The sequence below is a fragment of the Hyperoodon ampullatus genome, assembly GCF_949752795.1.
Source record: "Hyperoodon ampullatus genome assembly, chromosome: 11".
In the NCBI taxonomy this organism is placed as follows: domain Eukaryota; kingdom Metazoa; phylum Chordata; class Mammalia; order Artiodactyla; family Ziphiidae; genus Hyperoodon; species Hyperoodon ampullatus.
The window spans coordinates 97086792-97100517 of NC_136924.1; the positions used below are offsets into that span (position 1 = coordinate 97086792).

The window sequence follows — 13726 nt, forward strand, 5'->3', positions numbered from 1 at the left end:
ACCCACACTTTCCTTTCCTCCAGGGCTTCCCAGGCATCCTGGAGTGGAACCCCTACCTCTCCAGGGCCTGGCCCCGCCTTCTAGCGCTCACATCCCGGCCCCAGGCACGCGATCGTTTCTTCTGTGCACGCTTCCATCTGCCTCTCTCCCTCTCTGCCGGGAAAGCCCTGACTCTTACCATGCCATCCTTGAGGTGGGGGGTGGGGACGGGAGGGAGCAGACCTCTCGGGACAGGAGGAGAAGCAGGGTGATGCATCCTGGCAGCTTTGGGCAGCTGTGCCCCCATGCCTAAGGCAGACGGCTCACGGGACTGAGGGCAGTGGAGGGTCGGGGGGTCCGGGTGCCAGGAGGCCTGACCCTGGTCCCTTTGGTTCCAGCCCGGGAGGAGTCTGATGGTTGACCTGTGTACCACCTGCCTCTGCACCGTCCAGATGGGGGTCATCTCCGGATTCAAGCTGGAGTGCAGGCAGACCACCTGCGAGGACTGCCCGCTGGTGAGAGAGGCTCATGGGGGCCTGGGTGTGGACTGGGTACTTGTGGGACCCAAGCAATGGGACCTCACCGGGCTCTTTACATAAAAGCTTTCGTGATTTTCTGATTATGGACATATTTGACAACGGTAAGGAAGAGAATAAAAGTCACCTACCCAAATTGCATTTCTCAGATACAATTATAATTTAGTTCTGGAAATTTAAACATTTTCTTTCTGTATTTGCAAGGCTTATGATACCATATTTACAGTTCTGTATTCTTTTTAAGCAACGTACTACTGTTCTTTGAAAACATTAAAAATTAGTCAACAAAAATTCATCAGTTACTAGTTAGTCCACAATTATTTATCAGACACTTGCTATGTGCAGGGTTCTATGCAACATTCTTTGAAGGGGCACTGCCTCAACATATACTTTTATTCTTGGACATTGCGTTTTCATAGTTCACCCTGCCAGGTCACGATGACTGAGTTTGCTCAGAGCACCTCTGAGGGTGGGTTCTGGGAAGGGGAATCGTCACTTCTAGGTAGGTAGAGGAAAGCATGCACTTCACTATTCTTATCATGACTCAGCCCTACCTCGCAGAGCTGCACCCAATGCTCAGGAGGACGCCTTGGCTTCCTCCACAAACTGCCTTCTGCATTTAGGGCTCCTGCTGTCCTAGAAAGTATGGTTGGTCAGATGAGTTTCTTGTGAGCTAGATGCACGGGATATCATCATTGCTCTTTCGGATGGTGGGGCAGCGGGCGGGTTCTGGGCGGGGTCGGGGAGGGGCGATGCGGGGGTTAGGGACAAGGTTAGGACAAGCTGCTGGCGCGGTCAGCGCTCTTGAGGTCGGGAAGTGTTCTGCACCTGTGCCCTTCATGGCACCTGGCACCGTGTGATGCTCCAAGTAGGGGCTTAATAGCATATTTACAAGGGGAGTGAAGGGGTCCGTAGGAGACACAGCTACTTCTGATAGAATGGCTCAAGGAGAACATTCCCGCCTCAATTAGAAAGAAGCCAGCGAAGTATGCCTTTTGCTTTTTTAAATTTAAAATCCCAGTTGTTTTCGGGTTTCGGATGCAGGTGTGTGTGTGTGTGTGTGTGTGTGTGTGTGTGTGTGTGTGTGTGTGTGTGTGTGTGTGTGTGTGTGTGTGTGTGTGTGTGTGAGTGAGATAACTCCCCTAGATACATCTGGGCTTGAATATGGGCTGGAATGATGCTGTCTGGAGTCTTTGGCATCGCTTTAGCTGGATGTCCATGGAAGTACAGTGGATGCAGGAAGAGGTCCACACTAAGCTGTCCTGTAGGAGAGGTGGGGACGAGCCCACTAACTCTCTACCTGCGCCCTCTGGTGGCCAGAGGGTGGCATGGCCACTTCCTCTGCGTCCATAGAAATCCAGCTTTAGAATCCAGTCTAGACTTAGGTTTCTAAATATCTTTAAATTCACGGCCCCTTTTGGTCTGTGTACTCCTCCTCCTCGCCTCCAAAATTCCGCTGTCTCCCCAGGGATCTCCTCCCTCTTGAGATCGCTGAGATTAGCCCTGCTGTGTATCTCTCAGCCTTCGCTGACCTCTGCCTCAGATGCCCCCATTATAGCTCAGCTTACCTGGTCTTGTCACGTTCCTCTGCCATGAAGGGCCTCCGTGTGGCCTCCTGCAGGTGGGGAGCTGTGGTGGGTCAAGTTTAGGTCGGTCTGTGTCTGTTTGAACTGCCGATGTCAGATGGAACTGTTAGCATCCTCAGAGACGTGGGTCCTGTGTCTCCTTCAGGGGAGCCGATGCTTATACCTAAAAGGAGCCAGAAGCCGGTTTGTGCTGCTGGGTGGTAGAGACAAAGGAAGGCTTGAGGAAGAGAGGTGACACTGACCAGGAACTTTGAGAAGGCCTCCCAGAGGAGCATGACCATGGGCTGACCTTGAGCAATGACCCCCCAGGAGGGGGCACAGGGACAGACTGGCATTTAAGCAAGAGTTAGAAAAGGGCAGCGGGGAGATAAGACTGGGGTCCTTGAGCAGCCGATGTAGTTTATGCAAAGGGCTGGGAGACACCTATGAGGAGAGTTTGGGGGGCATCCCTGGACAGGGGAAGCAGGGCTAGTTGGCTGCTCAGACCTGAGTGAGTGAACCTGTGGCTGGCTGAGCACCTGGCTGCTCCTGATTGGGTGCTCCGGCAAAAGTCTGGTCAGCGCTGCCCTCCGTGTCCGTCTGGCAGCTGTGCGGTGCGTACCCCGTCAGCAGTGGCTGGAAGCCCAGCGGGGCTCAGACAAGCCCGTCACCAGCGCAGCTGTGTTCTTGCCTTGCGGGGTCTGTTCTCTCTGTTTCGTCCTTCCAGTGGTTTCTGCCGTGTTCCCTGCCCTCCCGTCCCTCTTCCCCCAGTCCCACAGCACCTCTGAAATCATCGCCCCTCCTCTCACCGTCCCCCCTTCTCCACTGTCTCCTGTCCTTTCTTCTCCCACAGCGCCTACCACCTTTCCCTGTTCTTGGCTTCACCGTGCCCTCTCCCTCTCTGGGGTGTGGAGTGTGCGTCCACCGCCCCATCCCTTCACTTTGCAGACCCCTCCTCCATTGGTCCCCCACCCCTCACTTCTCCTGTAAAGATTTTGGGCACGTTCTTCTCCTTGGGCCTGCTGAGTGGAGGGCATTTCCTAGTCTCTTCTTCTAACACTCACTAAAAAAATGCCCCAATCCATGCTCCCATGAAATCGTGCCTGATTTGAGCCTCATTTTATTTCCTCTTTTTGACTCACGTACATTCATGCTGTTTTTCCCATCTCTTTCTTCCTCTCCCATCCACCTCGGTCCACACCTGCCAGGAATTGTGCGTTTTTGAAAACACAGTTGAAGCTCACCGGAGAAACACTACCTGATGGCCTCAAATGTCAGCAGTGTCCTTCTGAGTGTGTGTGTGTGGCCTGGGCTTTCTCCCTGCGGCTTCCCTGATGAGTTCAGTGGACGCTCATAGACCCCTAACCTCCCCTGCTGGTTACGAGCTGTCAGTCAGAGTGCAGTGAGCGAGGGAGCAATGTGAGAGGACCAGGTCTTCTGTCCGGGGCTCCAAACTGACCTGCTAGAGATTCATAGTAGAAGAACCTCAGGACCCCAAGGCATGAATCTCTAAGTGGTCATTACTAAATGTAGCAAAATGAAAAAAAGAATGACACCATAGCTGGTTTTCACATAACTAAAGTTCTTCTTTTAAACACCCCTACCTTCACCCCATATAAGGAGCCAGCTTGTCCGTGTTCTGGGACCGAGCAAGCATGGGCACCTGTTACTTGTTCTCACTGCCTCTTGCTGCAGCAGGGACCCTAATAAAGCCTTGCCTGAAACAAACAAACAAACAAAACCAAAAAACAAACTTTACTAGATTTAGTTCTTTTTTTTTTTCTGGCATGGTGGGGAGAGTTAAAAGAGCTTTAATTTTAACGCAGTGATGAGACAGCTGATGATCACTTTTTGGTTTTGTTAACATGGTTTAAAATACTTTGCAGAATAAAAAGTTGGTTCCACTATGTTGTCTCCCAGATTGGGGGGGCGTTTTTGTGAAACAGTGGAATCCTTCTTCCGGGAAGCTGCTGGATTGGCAGGAATAGAGATAGGAAGACAATTACGACTGTGACAGAGTCCAGCGGTAGATGATGATTGCTTGGATCAGGTGATGACAGAGGACCCTGGCATGACGAGCTGTGGATGAGTTCAAGATGCAGTTTTTGGCAAGATCTGGTGATGAGTGGGGCAGAGGGGATAAGCAAAAGAGAGAAGACAGGACGACCCCCAGATTTCTAGTTTGAGCAACTGCTTAATGAAACCATTTACCATTTGGCCTACTTACGATCGGGATCTTAGGGGGAGGTTTAAACTAAGGCTGCTTTTTCTCCTGGTTACAGGGTTACAAGGAAGAGAAGATACAGGGCCAGTGCTGCGGGAGATGCCTGCCTATGGCTTGCACCATTCAGCTACGAGGGGGACAGATCATGATGCTGAAGGTGTGTGTGGGCAACTTAAACTCAGGGGTCTCCCTATGACCACCGTCTGGTTTCCTATTTGGGGATATTTTCTTCAAGGAAGAGGGACTAAGTTGGGTCAATATTGACTTCCTTCTGTACCTATTTCTGATTTTATAAGGGAAAGATGGATAACCTTTAGGAGGTACAGAATTCGCTCTTTGATTTGGTTATTTTGTCACTCTCTGTGACAAAAGTTGGTGTAGGGCCCCATGATTGGGAGTGAGTTGATCTCTAAGATTTTCTCCAGCCTTGATTGTCTCTGAGACTGGCCAGGCAATCAGGGTGACACAGACTCAGATCTATGAAAGCCAGAGTGGGCTGGTGGGGCTGGCAGGTGGCACCTGGCTCACCTCTAGTTCAGCTATTGATTGGCCAGTTTCCCTTTGCTATGTCTTAATTCTTTAAGCTGTTAAGTGGTCAGTAGAGTGTAGGGATGCCCTACATTTATGCAGCCCTATTCCCAGTTCATAAGCTGTAAAACTGGACTCCACCTCCGTTCTGGGTTCTGGGTGTGGAGGCTTTGCACACACTGCCTCCCTCTTGTTCCAAGGTCCCCTACATTGTCTCAACAACTCCAAGGAGTCAAGGTCATGGCTTGAAGTGGCTTTGTACCCCAAACACCGTCTTCAGGTTTGCTCTGCCCACCTCCCCTGTTTCCTTTCAGCGTGACGAGACTCTCCAGGATGGCTGTGACAGTCACTTCTGCAGGGTCAACGAGAGAGGCGAGTTCATCTGGGAGAGGAGGGTCACGGGCTGCCCGCCTTTCGATGGACACAAGTGTCTGGCCGAGGGGGTGAGTAGCTGGGGCTCAGGCCCTGCTTTCCTCTTGACTGTCTCCATCTTCGACTCTAAGAAGAGGGTTCTTCTGAACAGCGGTCCAGCTCTGCTGTTGGACACGTGATTCCCAGTGTCCAAGGAGAACCCTGCCCTAGTTTAAAAATCAACAAAATTACAAAATCAAAGCCCGATGGAGGGACAAAACTCTCTCAACTGTACCATGCTTTAAGAAAATACCTTCCCTTAAGGGAGACTGGATCTGCGATCCTTGAAGGGGATGGTGAGTGATCAAACTGATTTCCAGCCTCCCCTGGGAATGATGATCCTGGTGACTCAACTGGAAGAGAATTCAGAATAATCAGAATCATTTCAGCCTGGCCAGGTGGGGTGGTCAGTCTGCTCACATTTGTGATGGGAAAACCCATTCATATCTGGGGACTTAAGCTCAGGACTGTGAGTCCAGAGGCAGGACTTGGCCTGGAGTGACTGAAAGGGTCCGCAAGATACTAATTGTGCCTAATCTGGGACTTTGCTGTTTCCTTAGGGGAAAATCATGAAAATTCCAGGCACATGCTGTGACACATGTAAGTACCTTACCAATTGCTTGTCCCTTGAAATCCATCAGGCCAAGTCCAGGGACTGTTCTTTGCAATGAACTTTCTTCTAGAAAGATATTGCAGTCGCTGTGTTCAATTCTGCAGGGAACTCCCACCCCACCCTGCATGTCCTTGGACTGGCCCCTGCTCAAGCCCCCTTTCAAGATGCCTGTAAAGCAGACTCTTCCTCCTTCCTTCCAAACTCCTGGCAGTCACTAGCCTCTTACCTGCCTTTCCCCTTGCAGAGTCTTGAGTTGGTCATAGTCCTATCATGAGAGAATGTCTTCTCTCTGCCACCAGAACTCCTGAAGACAGGCACCTTGATTCATGATCTCACCAGAGCAGACATTCAATCTGCCTCTAATCTTTGGATGTCGTGCAGCTCTCCCAGAGAGAAAGGGAAGCCAGCAGCTGGCTGTGGAGCTGCAGAGAACACAGGCTTCTCGAGGATTTATGAGGCTGGTCTCAGTTTTATTAACCTCGTATTCTTCACTCTCAGCTCCTCTTGACCTTGCAGTTGTGTTGTATTGGTTGGTCCCAATAGTTACGGCTGCAGCTTTGGAGATGGAGCTCAAGCCTGCCCATCAGACAGCATCTCACCACACGTTCTTGTGTTCTTGTTTCCATGAGCACAAGTACCTTTCAGAATCCCAGTGTTAGTGCTGTATTCTCTGAACGTAGAATTACTTGCCTGGACTAATATTCTTTGTCTTTTAGTTTACTTAGTTTTTGGGTTCATGGGCCTATGTTCCCATGTTTATTTTTGGGTAGAGAAAGGAGTAAAAACACGAATATCTTCAGCGTTCAGTCATTTATTCTTTTCTTGATGGCTCACTCTGACAGTCCCTGTAGTTGCTGTAACCAAGTTGCAGATTGCGGAAAACACACTCTGAAAGCATCTTTTTCTATGGTTCTTGTCTGCATGGTTGAAGAATGTGGTCAGGAAACCATCAGAGGAGATGTATTCTCTCTAGGCGTGCTGCACATGGAATTGGGCCGAGGCTGTTATCTTCAAAACTAGCAGCGAGGCAGAAAGGGGCCTGTGTTGGTCTGTGCTTTCAAGAGGTGGGGACCTTCCATAAGGAAAAGAAGCCAGGCTCAGGGATTGAAATCTACAGCAAAAGAATATAGTGTGTTGGCCTCAATATGTTTTCCTTATTCACCCTCTTAATGTGGTTGGCAGGCTTTCACTTTAAAATGACCTTATTTGGGAGTTGGGAGCCCAACTATTAGGTAGTTAAAGTTGATTTAGATTTGGAGCCATCCAGGAATGGAAAACTCCCAGTGTTTGGATAGGCAATAATGAGCTGGCGTTAAATCTTAGATTACCAGTGGGCCAAGTAGAGGTTCAGATCTGAATGCTTTCAACCCCTGTATATAAGGAGACCCATGCAAGCGACCCAGAGATAGCTATACCCAAAGGGAAGATTCCATAAGGGCTCCTACGATCAGCTCCCACAGAGACAATGACGTTTGCAGGGATGGATAGATATTAATTGTATTTATTAACTACCTCATTGCCCATTAGCTTCTGGATATTGTTATAAGTGCAGGAGGATTGCTCTGATCATTATGGTTTTTATTGTATTTTATTTTATGTTTAACATCTTTATTGGAATACAGTTGCTTTACAATGTTGTGTTAGTTTCTGCTGTATAACAAAGTGAATCAGCTATATGTATACATATATCCCCATATCCCCTCCCTCTTGGGTCTCCCTCCCACCCTCCCTATCCCACCCCTCTAGGTGGTCACAAAGCACCGAGCTGATCTCCCTGTGCCATGTGGCTGCTTCCCACTAGCTAGCTATTTTACATTTGGTAGTGTATATATGTTCATGCCACTCTCTCACTTCATCCCAGGTTACCCTTCCCCCTCCCCGTGTCCTCAAGTCCATTCTCTACGTCTGCATCTTTATTCCTGTCCTGCCCCTATGTTCATCAGAACCTTTTTTCTTTTTTTTAGATTCTCTCTCTATATATGTGTGTTAGCATACAGTATTTGTTTTTCTATTTCTGACTTACTTCACTCTGTTTGACAGACTCTAGGTCCATCCACCTCATTACAAATAACTCAATTTTGTTTCATTTTATGGCTGAGTAATATTCCATCGTAAATATGTGCCACATCTTCTCTATCCATTCATCTGTCGATGGACAGTTAAGTTGCTTCCATGTCCTGGCTATTGTAAATAGTGCTGCAATGAACATTGTGGTACATGACTCTTTTTGAATTACGGTTTTCTCAGGCTATATGCCCAGTAGTGGGATTGCTGGGTCATATGGTAGTTCTACTTATAGTTTTTTAAGGAACCTCCATACTGTTCTCCATAGTGGCTGTATCAATTTACATTCCCACCAACAGTGCAAGAGAGTTCCCTTTTCTCCACACCCTCTCCAGCATTTGTTGTTGTAGATTTTCTGATGATGCCCATTCTAACAAGTGTGAGGTGATACCTTATTGTAGTTTTGATTTTCATTTCTCTAATAATTAGTGATGTTGAGCAGCTTTTCATGTGCTTCTTGGCTGTCTGTATATCTTCTTTGGTGAAATGTCTATTTAGGTCTTCTGCCCATTTTTGGATTGGGTTGTTTGCTTTTTTGATATTGAGCTGCATGAGCTGCTTGTAAATTTTGGAGATTAATCCTTTGTCAGTTGCTTCGTTTGCAAATATTTTCTCCCATTCTGAGAGTTGTCTTTTTGTCTTGTTTATGGTTTCCTTTGTTGTGCAAAAGCTTTTAAGTTTCATTAGGTCCCATTTATTTATTTTTGTTTTTATTTCTATTTCTCTAGGAGGTGGGTCAAAAAGGATCTTGCTGTGATTTATGTCATAGAGTGTTCTGCCTATGTTTTCCTCTAAGAGTTTGATGGTGTCTTGCCTTACATTTAGGTCTTTAATCCATTCTGAGTTTATTTTTGTGTATGGTGTTAGGGAGTGTTCTAATTTCATTCTTTTACATCTAGCTGTCCAGTTTTCCCAGCACCACTTATTGAAGAGAGGCTGTCTTTTCTCCATTGTATATTCTTTCCTCCTTTATCAAAGATAAGGTGACCATATGTGCATGGGTTTATCTCTGGGCTTTCCATTCTGTTCCATCGATCTATATTTCTGTTTTTGTGCCAGTACCATACTGTCTTGATTACTGTAGCTTTGTAGTATAGTCTGAAGTCCGGGAGCCTGATTCCTCCAACTCCATTTTTCTTTCTCAAGATTGCTTTGGCTATTCAGGGTCTTTTGTGTTTCCATACAAATTGTGAAATTTTTTGTTCTAGTTCTGTGAAAAAGGCTATTGGTAGTTTGATAGGGATTGCATTGAATCTGTAGATTGCTTTGGGTAGTATAGTCATTTTCACAATGTTGATTCTTCCAATCCAAGAACATGGTATATCTCTCCGTTTGTATCGTCTTTAATTTCTTTCATCAGTGTCTTATAGATTTCTGCACACAGGTCTTTTGTCTCCTTAGGTAGGTTTATTCCTAGATATTTTATTCTTTTTGTTGCAATGGTAAATGGGAGTGTTTCCTTAATTTCTGTTTCAGATTTTTCGTCGTTAGTGTATAGGAATGCAAACCCTAGTGTGTAGGGTTTGTCATACATGGCCTTTATTATGCTGAGGTAGGTTCCCTCTATGCCTACTTGCTGGAGAGGTTTTATCATAATTGGGTGTTAAATTTTGTCGAAAGCTTTTTCTTCAACTATTGAGATTATCGTATGGTTTTTATCCTTCGATTTGTTAATATGGTGCATCACATTGATTGATTTGAGTATATTGAAGAATCCTGGCATTCCTGGGATAAATCCCACTTGGTCATGGTGTATCATCCTTTTAATATGCTGTTGGATTCTGTTTGTTAGTATTTTGTTGAGGATTTTTGCATCTATGTTCATCAGTGATATTGGCCTGATGGTAGTTTCCTTTTTTTTGTGATATCTTTGTCTGGTTTTGGTATCAGGGTGATGGTGGCCTCGTAGAATGAGTTTGGGAGTGTTCCTCCCTCTGCTATATTTTGGAAGAGTTTAAGAAGGATAGGTGTTAGCTCTTCTCTAAATGTTTGATAGAATTCGCCTGTGAAGCCATCTGGTCCTGGGCTTTTGTTTGTTGGAAGATTTTTAATCACAGTTTCAATTTCAGGGCTTGTGACTGGGCTGTTCATATTTTCTGTTTCTTCCTCGTTCAGTCTCGGAAGGTTGTGCTTTTCTAAGAATTTGTCCATTTCTTCCAGGTTGTCCATTTTATTGGCGTATAGTTGCTTGTAGTAATCTCTTATGATCCTTTGTATTTCTGCACTGTCAGTTGTTACTTCTTTTTCATTTCTAATTCTGTAGATTTGAGTTTTCTCCCTTTTTTTCTTGATGAGTCTGGCTAATAATTTATCAATTTCATTTATCTTCTCAAAGAACCAGCTTTTAGTTTTATTGATCTTTGCTATTGTTTCCTTCATTTCTTTTTCATTTATTTCTGATCTGATTTTTTTTTTTTTTAATTTTTGGCTGCGTGTGGTCTTCATTGCTGCATGCGGGCTTTCTCTAGTTGTGGCAAGTGGGGGCTGCTCTTCATTGTGGTGCGCAGGCTTCTCATTGCAGTGGCTTCTCTTGTTCCGGAGCACAGGCTCTATGTGCACGGGCTTCAGTAGTTGTGGCGCATGGGTTTAGTTGCTCCACGGCATGTGGGATCTTCCCAGACCAGGGCTTGAACCCGTGTCCCCTGCATTGGCAGGCAGATTCTTAACCACTGTGCCACCAGGGAAGCCCTCTGATCAGATTTTTATGATCTTTCCTTCAGCTAACTTTGGGGGGCTGGTTTTGTTCCTCTTTCTCTAATTGCTTTAGGTGTAAGGTTAGGTTGTTTATTTGAGACGTTTCTTGTTTCTTGAGGTAGGATTGTATTGCTATAAGCTTCCCTCTTAGAACTGCTTTTGCTGCATCCCATAGGTTTTGGTTCATCGTGTTTTCATCGTCATTTGTTTCTAGGTATTTTTTGATTTCCTCTTTGGTTTCTTCAGTGATCTCTTGGTTATTTAGTAACGTATTATTTAGCCTCCATGTGTTTGTATTTTTTACAGTTTTTTTTTCCCTGTAATTGATATCTAGTCTCATAGCGTTGTGGTTGGAAAAGATACTTGATACGATTTCAATTTTCTTAAATTTACCAGGGCTTGATTTGTGACTCAAGATATGATCTATCCTGGAGAATGTTCCATGAGCACTTGAGAAGAAAGTGTATTCTGTTGTTTTTGGATGGAATGTCCTGTAAATACTAATTAAGTCCATCTTGTTTAATGTGTCATTTAAAGCTTGTGTTTCCTTATTTGTTCATTATGGTTTTTAGAGTCTACAATTACATAAAAGTAAGTCCTATCCATTGACATCACCAAAGCACAGTGAATCTAGGCTCCTCCTGCAATTAAAATTGTGCCATTAAGTGAGTTAAACCCAGCAATAACTATATCTCGGAATATGAAGGACCAGGAGAAGCTGAGGGGAACCAGGACCACTGACTTGCCCTCCCCATGGCTGGCTTTGGTGATCTGGTTACTGTGAAATTGACCTATTTCCAGTAAATGAGGGAACTGGGCTGGAGAGTGTTGTATGGAAGAACAGGTCCCATCTCTCACCTGTCCTGTAGGTGAGGAGCCTGAGTGCAAGGACATCACTGCCAAGCTTCAGTACGTCAAAGTGGGAGACTGTATGTCTGAAGAGCAAGTGGACATTCACTACTGCCAGGTAAGGGGTCCTCGGTTGGGAGGGGCAAGTTCTTTGTTTGGACACATCTCTTTAGTTACGGAGTCAAAGCATCTGGGAGATTCACAGTAGGGAGAAGTGAAAGGAACTGGGAGCTTTTAAAATTTTTTTTAAAAGCCAATGTTTTATTGAAGTAAATGGGAACTTTTGACCCTAGAAGAAAAAAACTGAGCAATGATTCAACACGTCCTTTGAAGAGAATGGAGAGTTACTTAATGGAAGATGGGAGCTATGTTTCCTGAAGATCAGTCACACAGGCATAGAAATTGGGTGTGACAGTTCCATTAGGACAGGCCTTTCACACCTCCCAAGAGCTACTTTTACACATTGTTTGGCTGTCCTGTGTTTCTCCGGGCAAGGCCAGACCTTCTTGATTGGAGGAGGGCAGGTGGAGGAAGTGGGCTGCCCCAGAGCCCTCCCCACCCTGGCGCTCTCCACCGCCCGCAACGGCCGCCTCTCTCTGCCCCGCCGTAGGGAAGATGCACCAGCAAAGCCCTGTACTCCATCGACACAGAGGACGTGCAGGACCAGTGCGCCTGCTGCGCGCCCACACGCACAGAGCCCATGCAGGTGCCCCTGCGCTGTGCCAACGGCTCCATCACCCACCACGTGGTCCTCAACGCCATGCAGTGCAAGTGCTCCCCCAGGAAATGCCGCCAGTGAGGCGCGGCCCTGCCGCGGACACCCGTCACCACCCGCTTGGCAACCCCTGCTCGGCGCATGCACGCTCCGCTCCCGGGCTCCCCCGGGCCCACAATAAAGGCCAATCTGTCATCTTGCCAAAGGCTCATGCTTCATCTAGGCTGAGATGGCTATTGTAGGCTGGGATGGAGCTCTGAGGCTGGTGCTGAAGGGGGTGGGGGGTAGGGGAGCACAGGCTGCATCTGGAAACACTTGAGCCCCGGGGTCTGCGGGAGGCACGCCCACGTCCGGGAGAAAGTGGCATCTCAGCCTCCACGGGGAGGGAAGGGGAAAGTGAGCGCCAGGCCTCCTTGGAAACAGCCCAGTGGCTGAAGGAGAAGGGATTTGCTCTGGAACACTGGGGTCTCCAGTCTCTGAATCCAGGGGCTTCTGGGCAGAGCAGAGGGGGCCCTAGAGCCAGGCTCCTGCCAGGCTCTGGCCAGTGTGGCTGACTGGGTGGGGAAGGAGCCCCAGTGGGTGTGCAAGGGGTTCTCTGAGCCCTCGGCTGAGCCAGTGCCTGTGTCCCTCAGTGGCCCCCGTGGGAGGGTGAGAGGCTGGGGGCTGGGGGGCTGGAAACGTGGTGCTGGGCATGTGCGGGAATGTGGTCCCTCGTGGCACAGGCGTGGCCGTGGCCGGGGACCCCCAGACTCGGGGGCGGCCCAGGTTCCACCCATGGCCTTCGCCGGACTGTGTGGCCTCAGCAAGCCCCTTAGCGGTTTTCAGACTTAGTTTCCTCAACTGGAACCAGGAGCGTCAGTCTCACTCACTCGGTTGGGAGGGTCAAATAAGCCAGAAAGTCCGGGAGTAACTATGAATTGCTCTATAATAACGGAAAAAGTGACCAGAAGAAAAATGGGGAAATCAAGGTTCAAAGGGGAACCCTAAGTGTCCCTACCGTCAGTGGCAGAGTGCTGATGATTTCCTGTGCTCTGAGGGGTGAGGGAGCTGAGTTCCTTTTGGGCTGGATGCTGGAGGCCAAGGCCTTGCCCACTCCAGGATCCTTTAGTGGACAGAAGAGATGTAGGTAACGCCAGACCTCACCGGGTCCCCAAATCACTAACCACTGCTGTCACGCTCAAGGAGAGATCATCCTTTCTTAGACTTTTATGAAAAAAGCTTACATGTATATGCTGGCAAGATGGCAGAGACTCTAGGTGGGGAGAGCACACCCATGAGAATAAAGCACCTGTCCTGGCTGTGAGACAGGAATTTGACCGAGGATTGACTTTCATGCCAGATCCTTCTAACCCAGGAGAGACTCAACTCATTGAACGTACTGGACGACGGAGCTGGAAAGGATTTAGACGTTATCTCATCCACTGCCCTCTCCTGCCCCTTTGCAGAGGATGAAAGCAGCTCAGAGAACTTGAGTGACTTGCCGAAGGTCACACAGCTGCTGGGTGGCAGGGTCAGGTTCAGAACCCAAGTACCTGGACACCTGGGCAA

At 47.6% G+C, this 13726-nt stretch overlaps 1 protein-coding gene across 1 annotated transcript in view; it reads left to right on the plus strand.

The window, feature by feature from the left end:
* The window catches only part of VWF (von Willebrand factor), a gene marked incomplete at its 5' end in the record, with an annotated part of 133230 nt that extends 120847 nt beyond the window's left edge, over window positions 1–12383 (plus strand). The window contains 6 exons of the mRNA XM_079714643.1: window positions 378–494; window positions 4363–4461; window positions 5147–5275; window positions 5804–5843; window positions 11484–11581; window positions 12074–12383. Coding sequence (XP_079570769.1) covers window positions 378–494; window positions 4363–4461; window positions 5147–5275; window positions 5804–5843; window positions 11484–11581; window positions 12074–12262 — 672 coding nt within the window. The 3' untranslated portion in view covers window positions 12263–12383. The remainder of the gene's footprint in view (window positions 1–377; window positions 495–4362; window positions 4462–5146; window positions 5276–5803; window positions 5844–11483; window positions 11582–12073) is intronic.
* Window positions 12384–13726: the final 1343 nt, after the last annotated feature.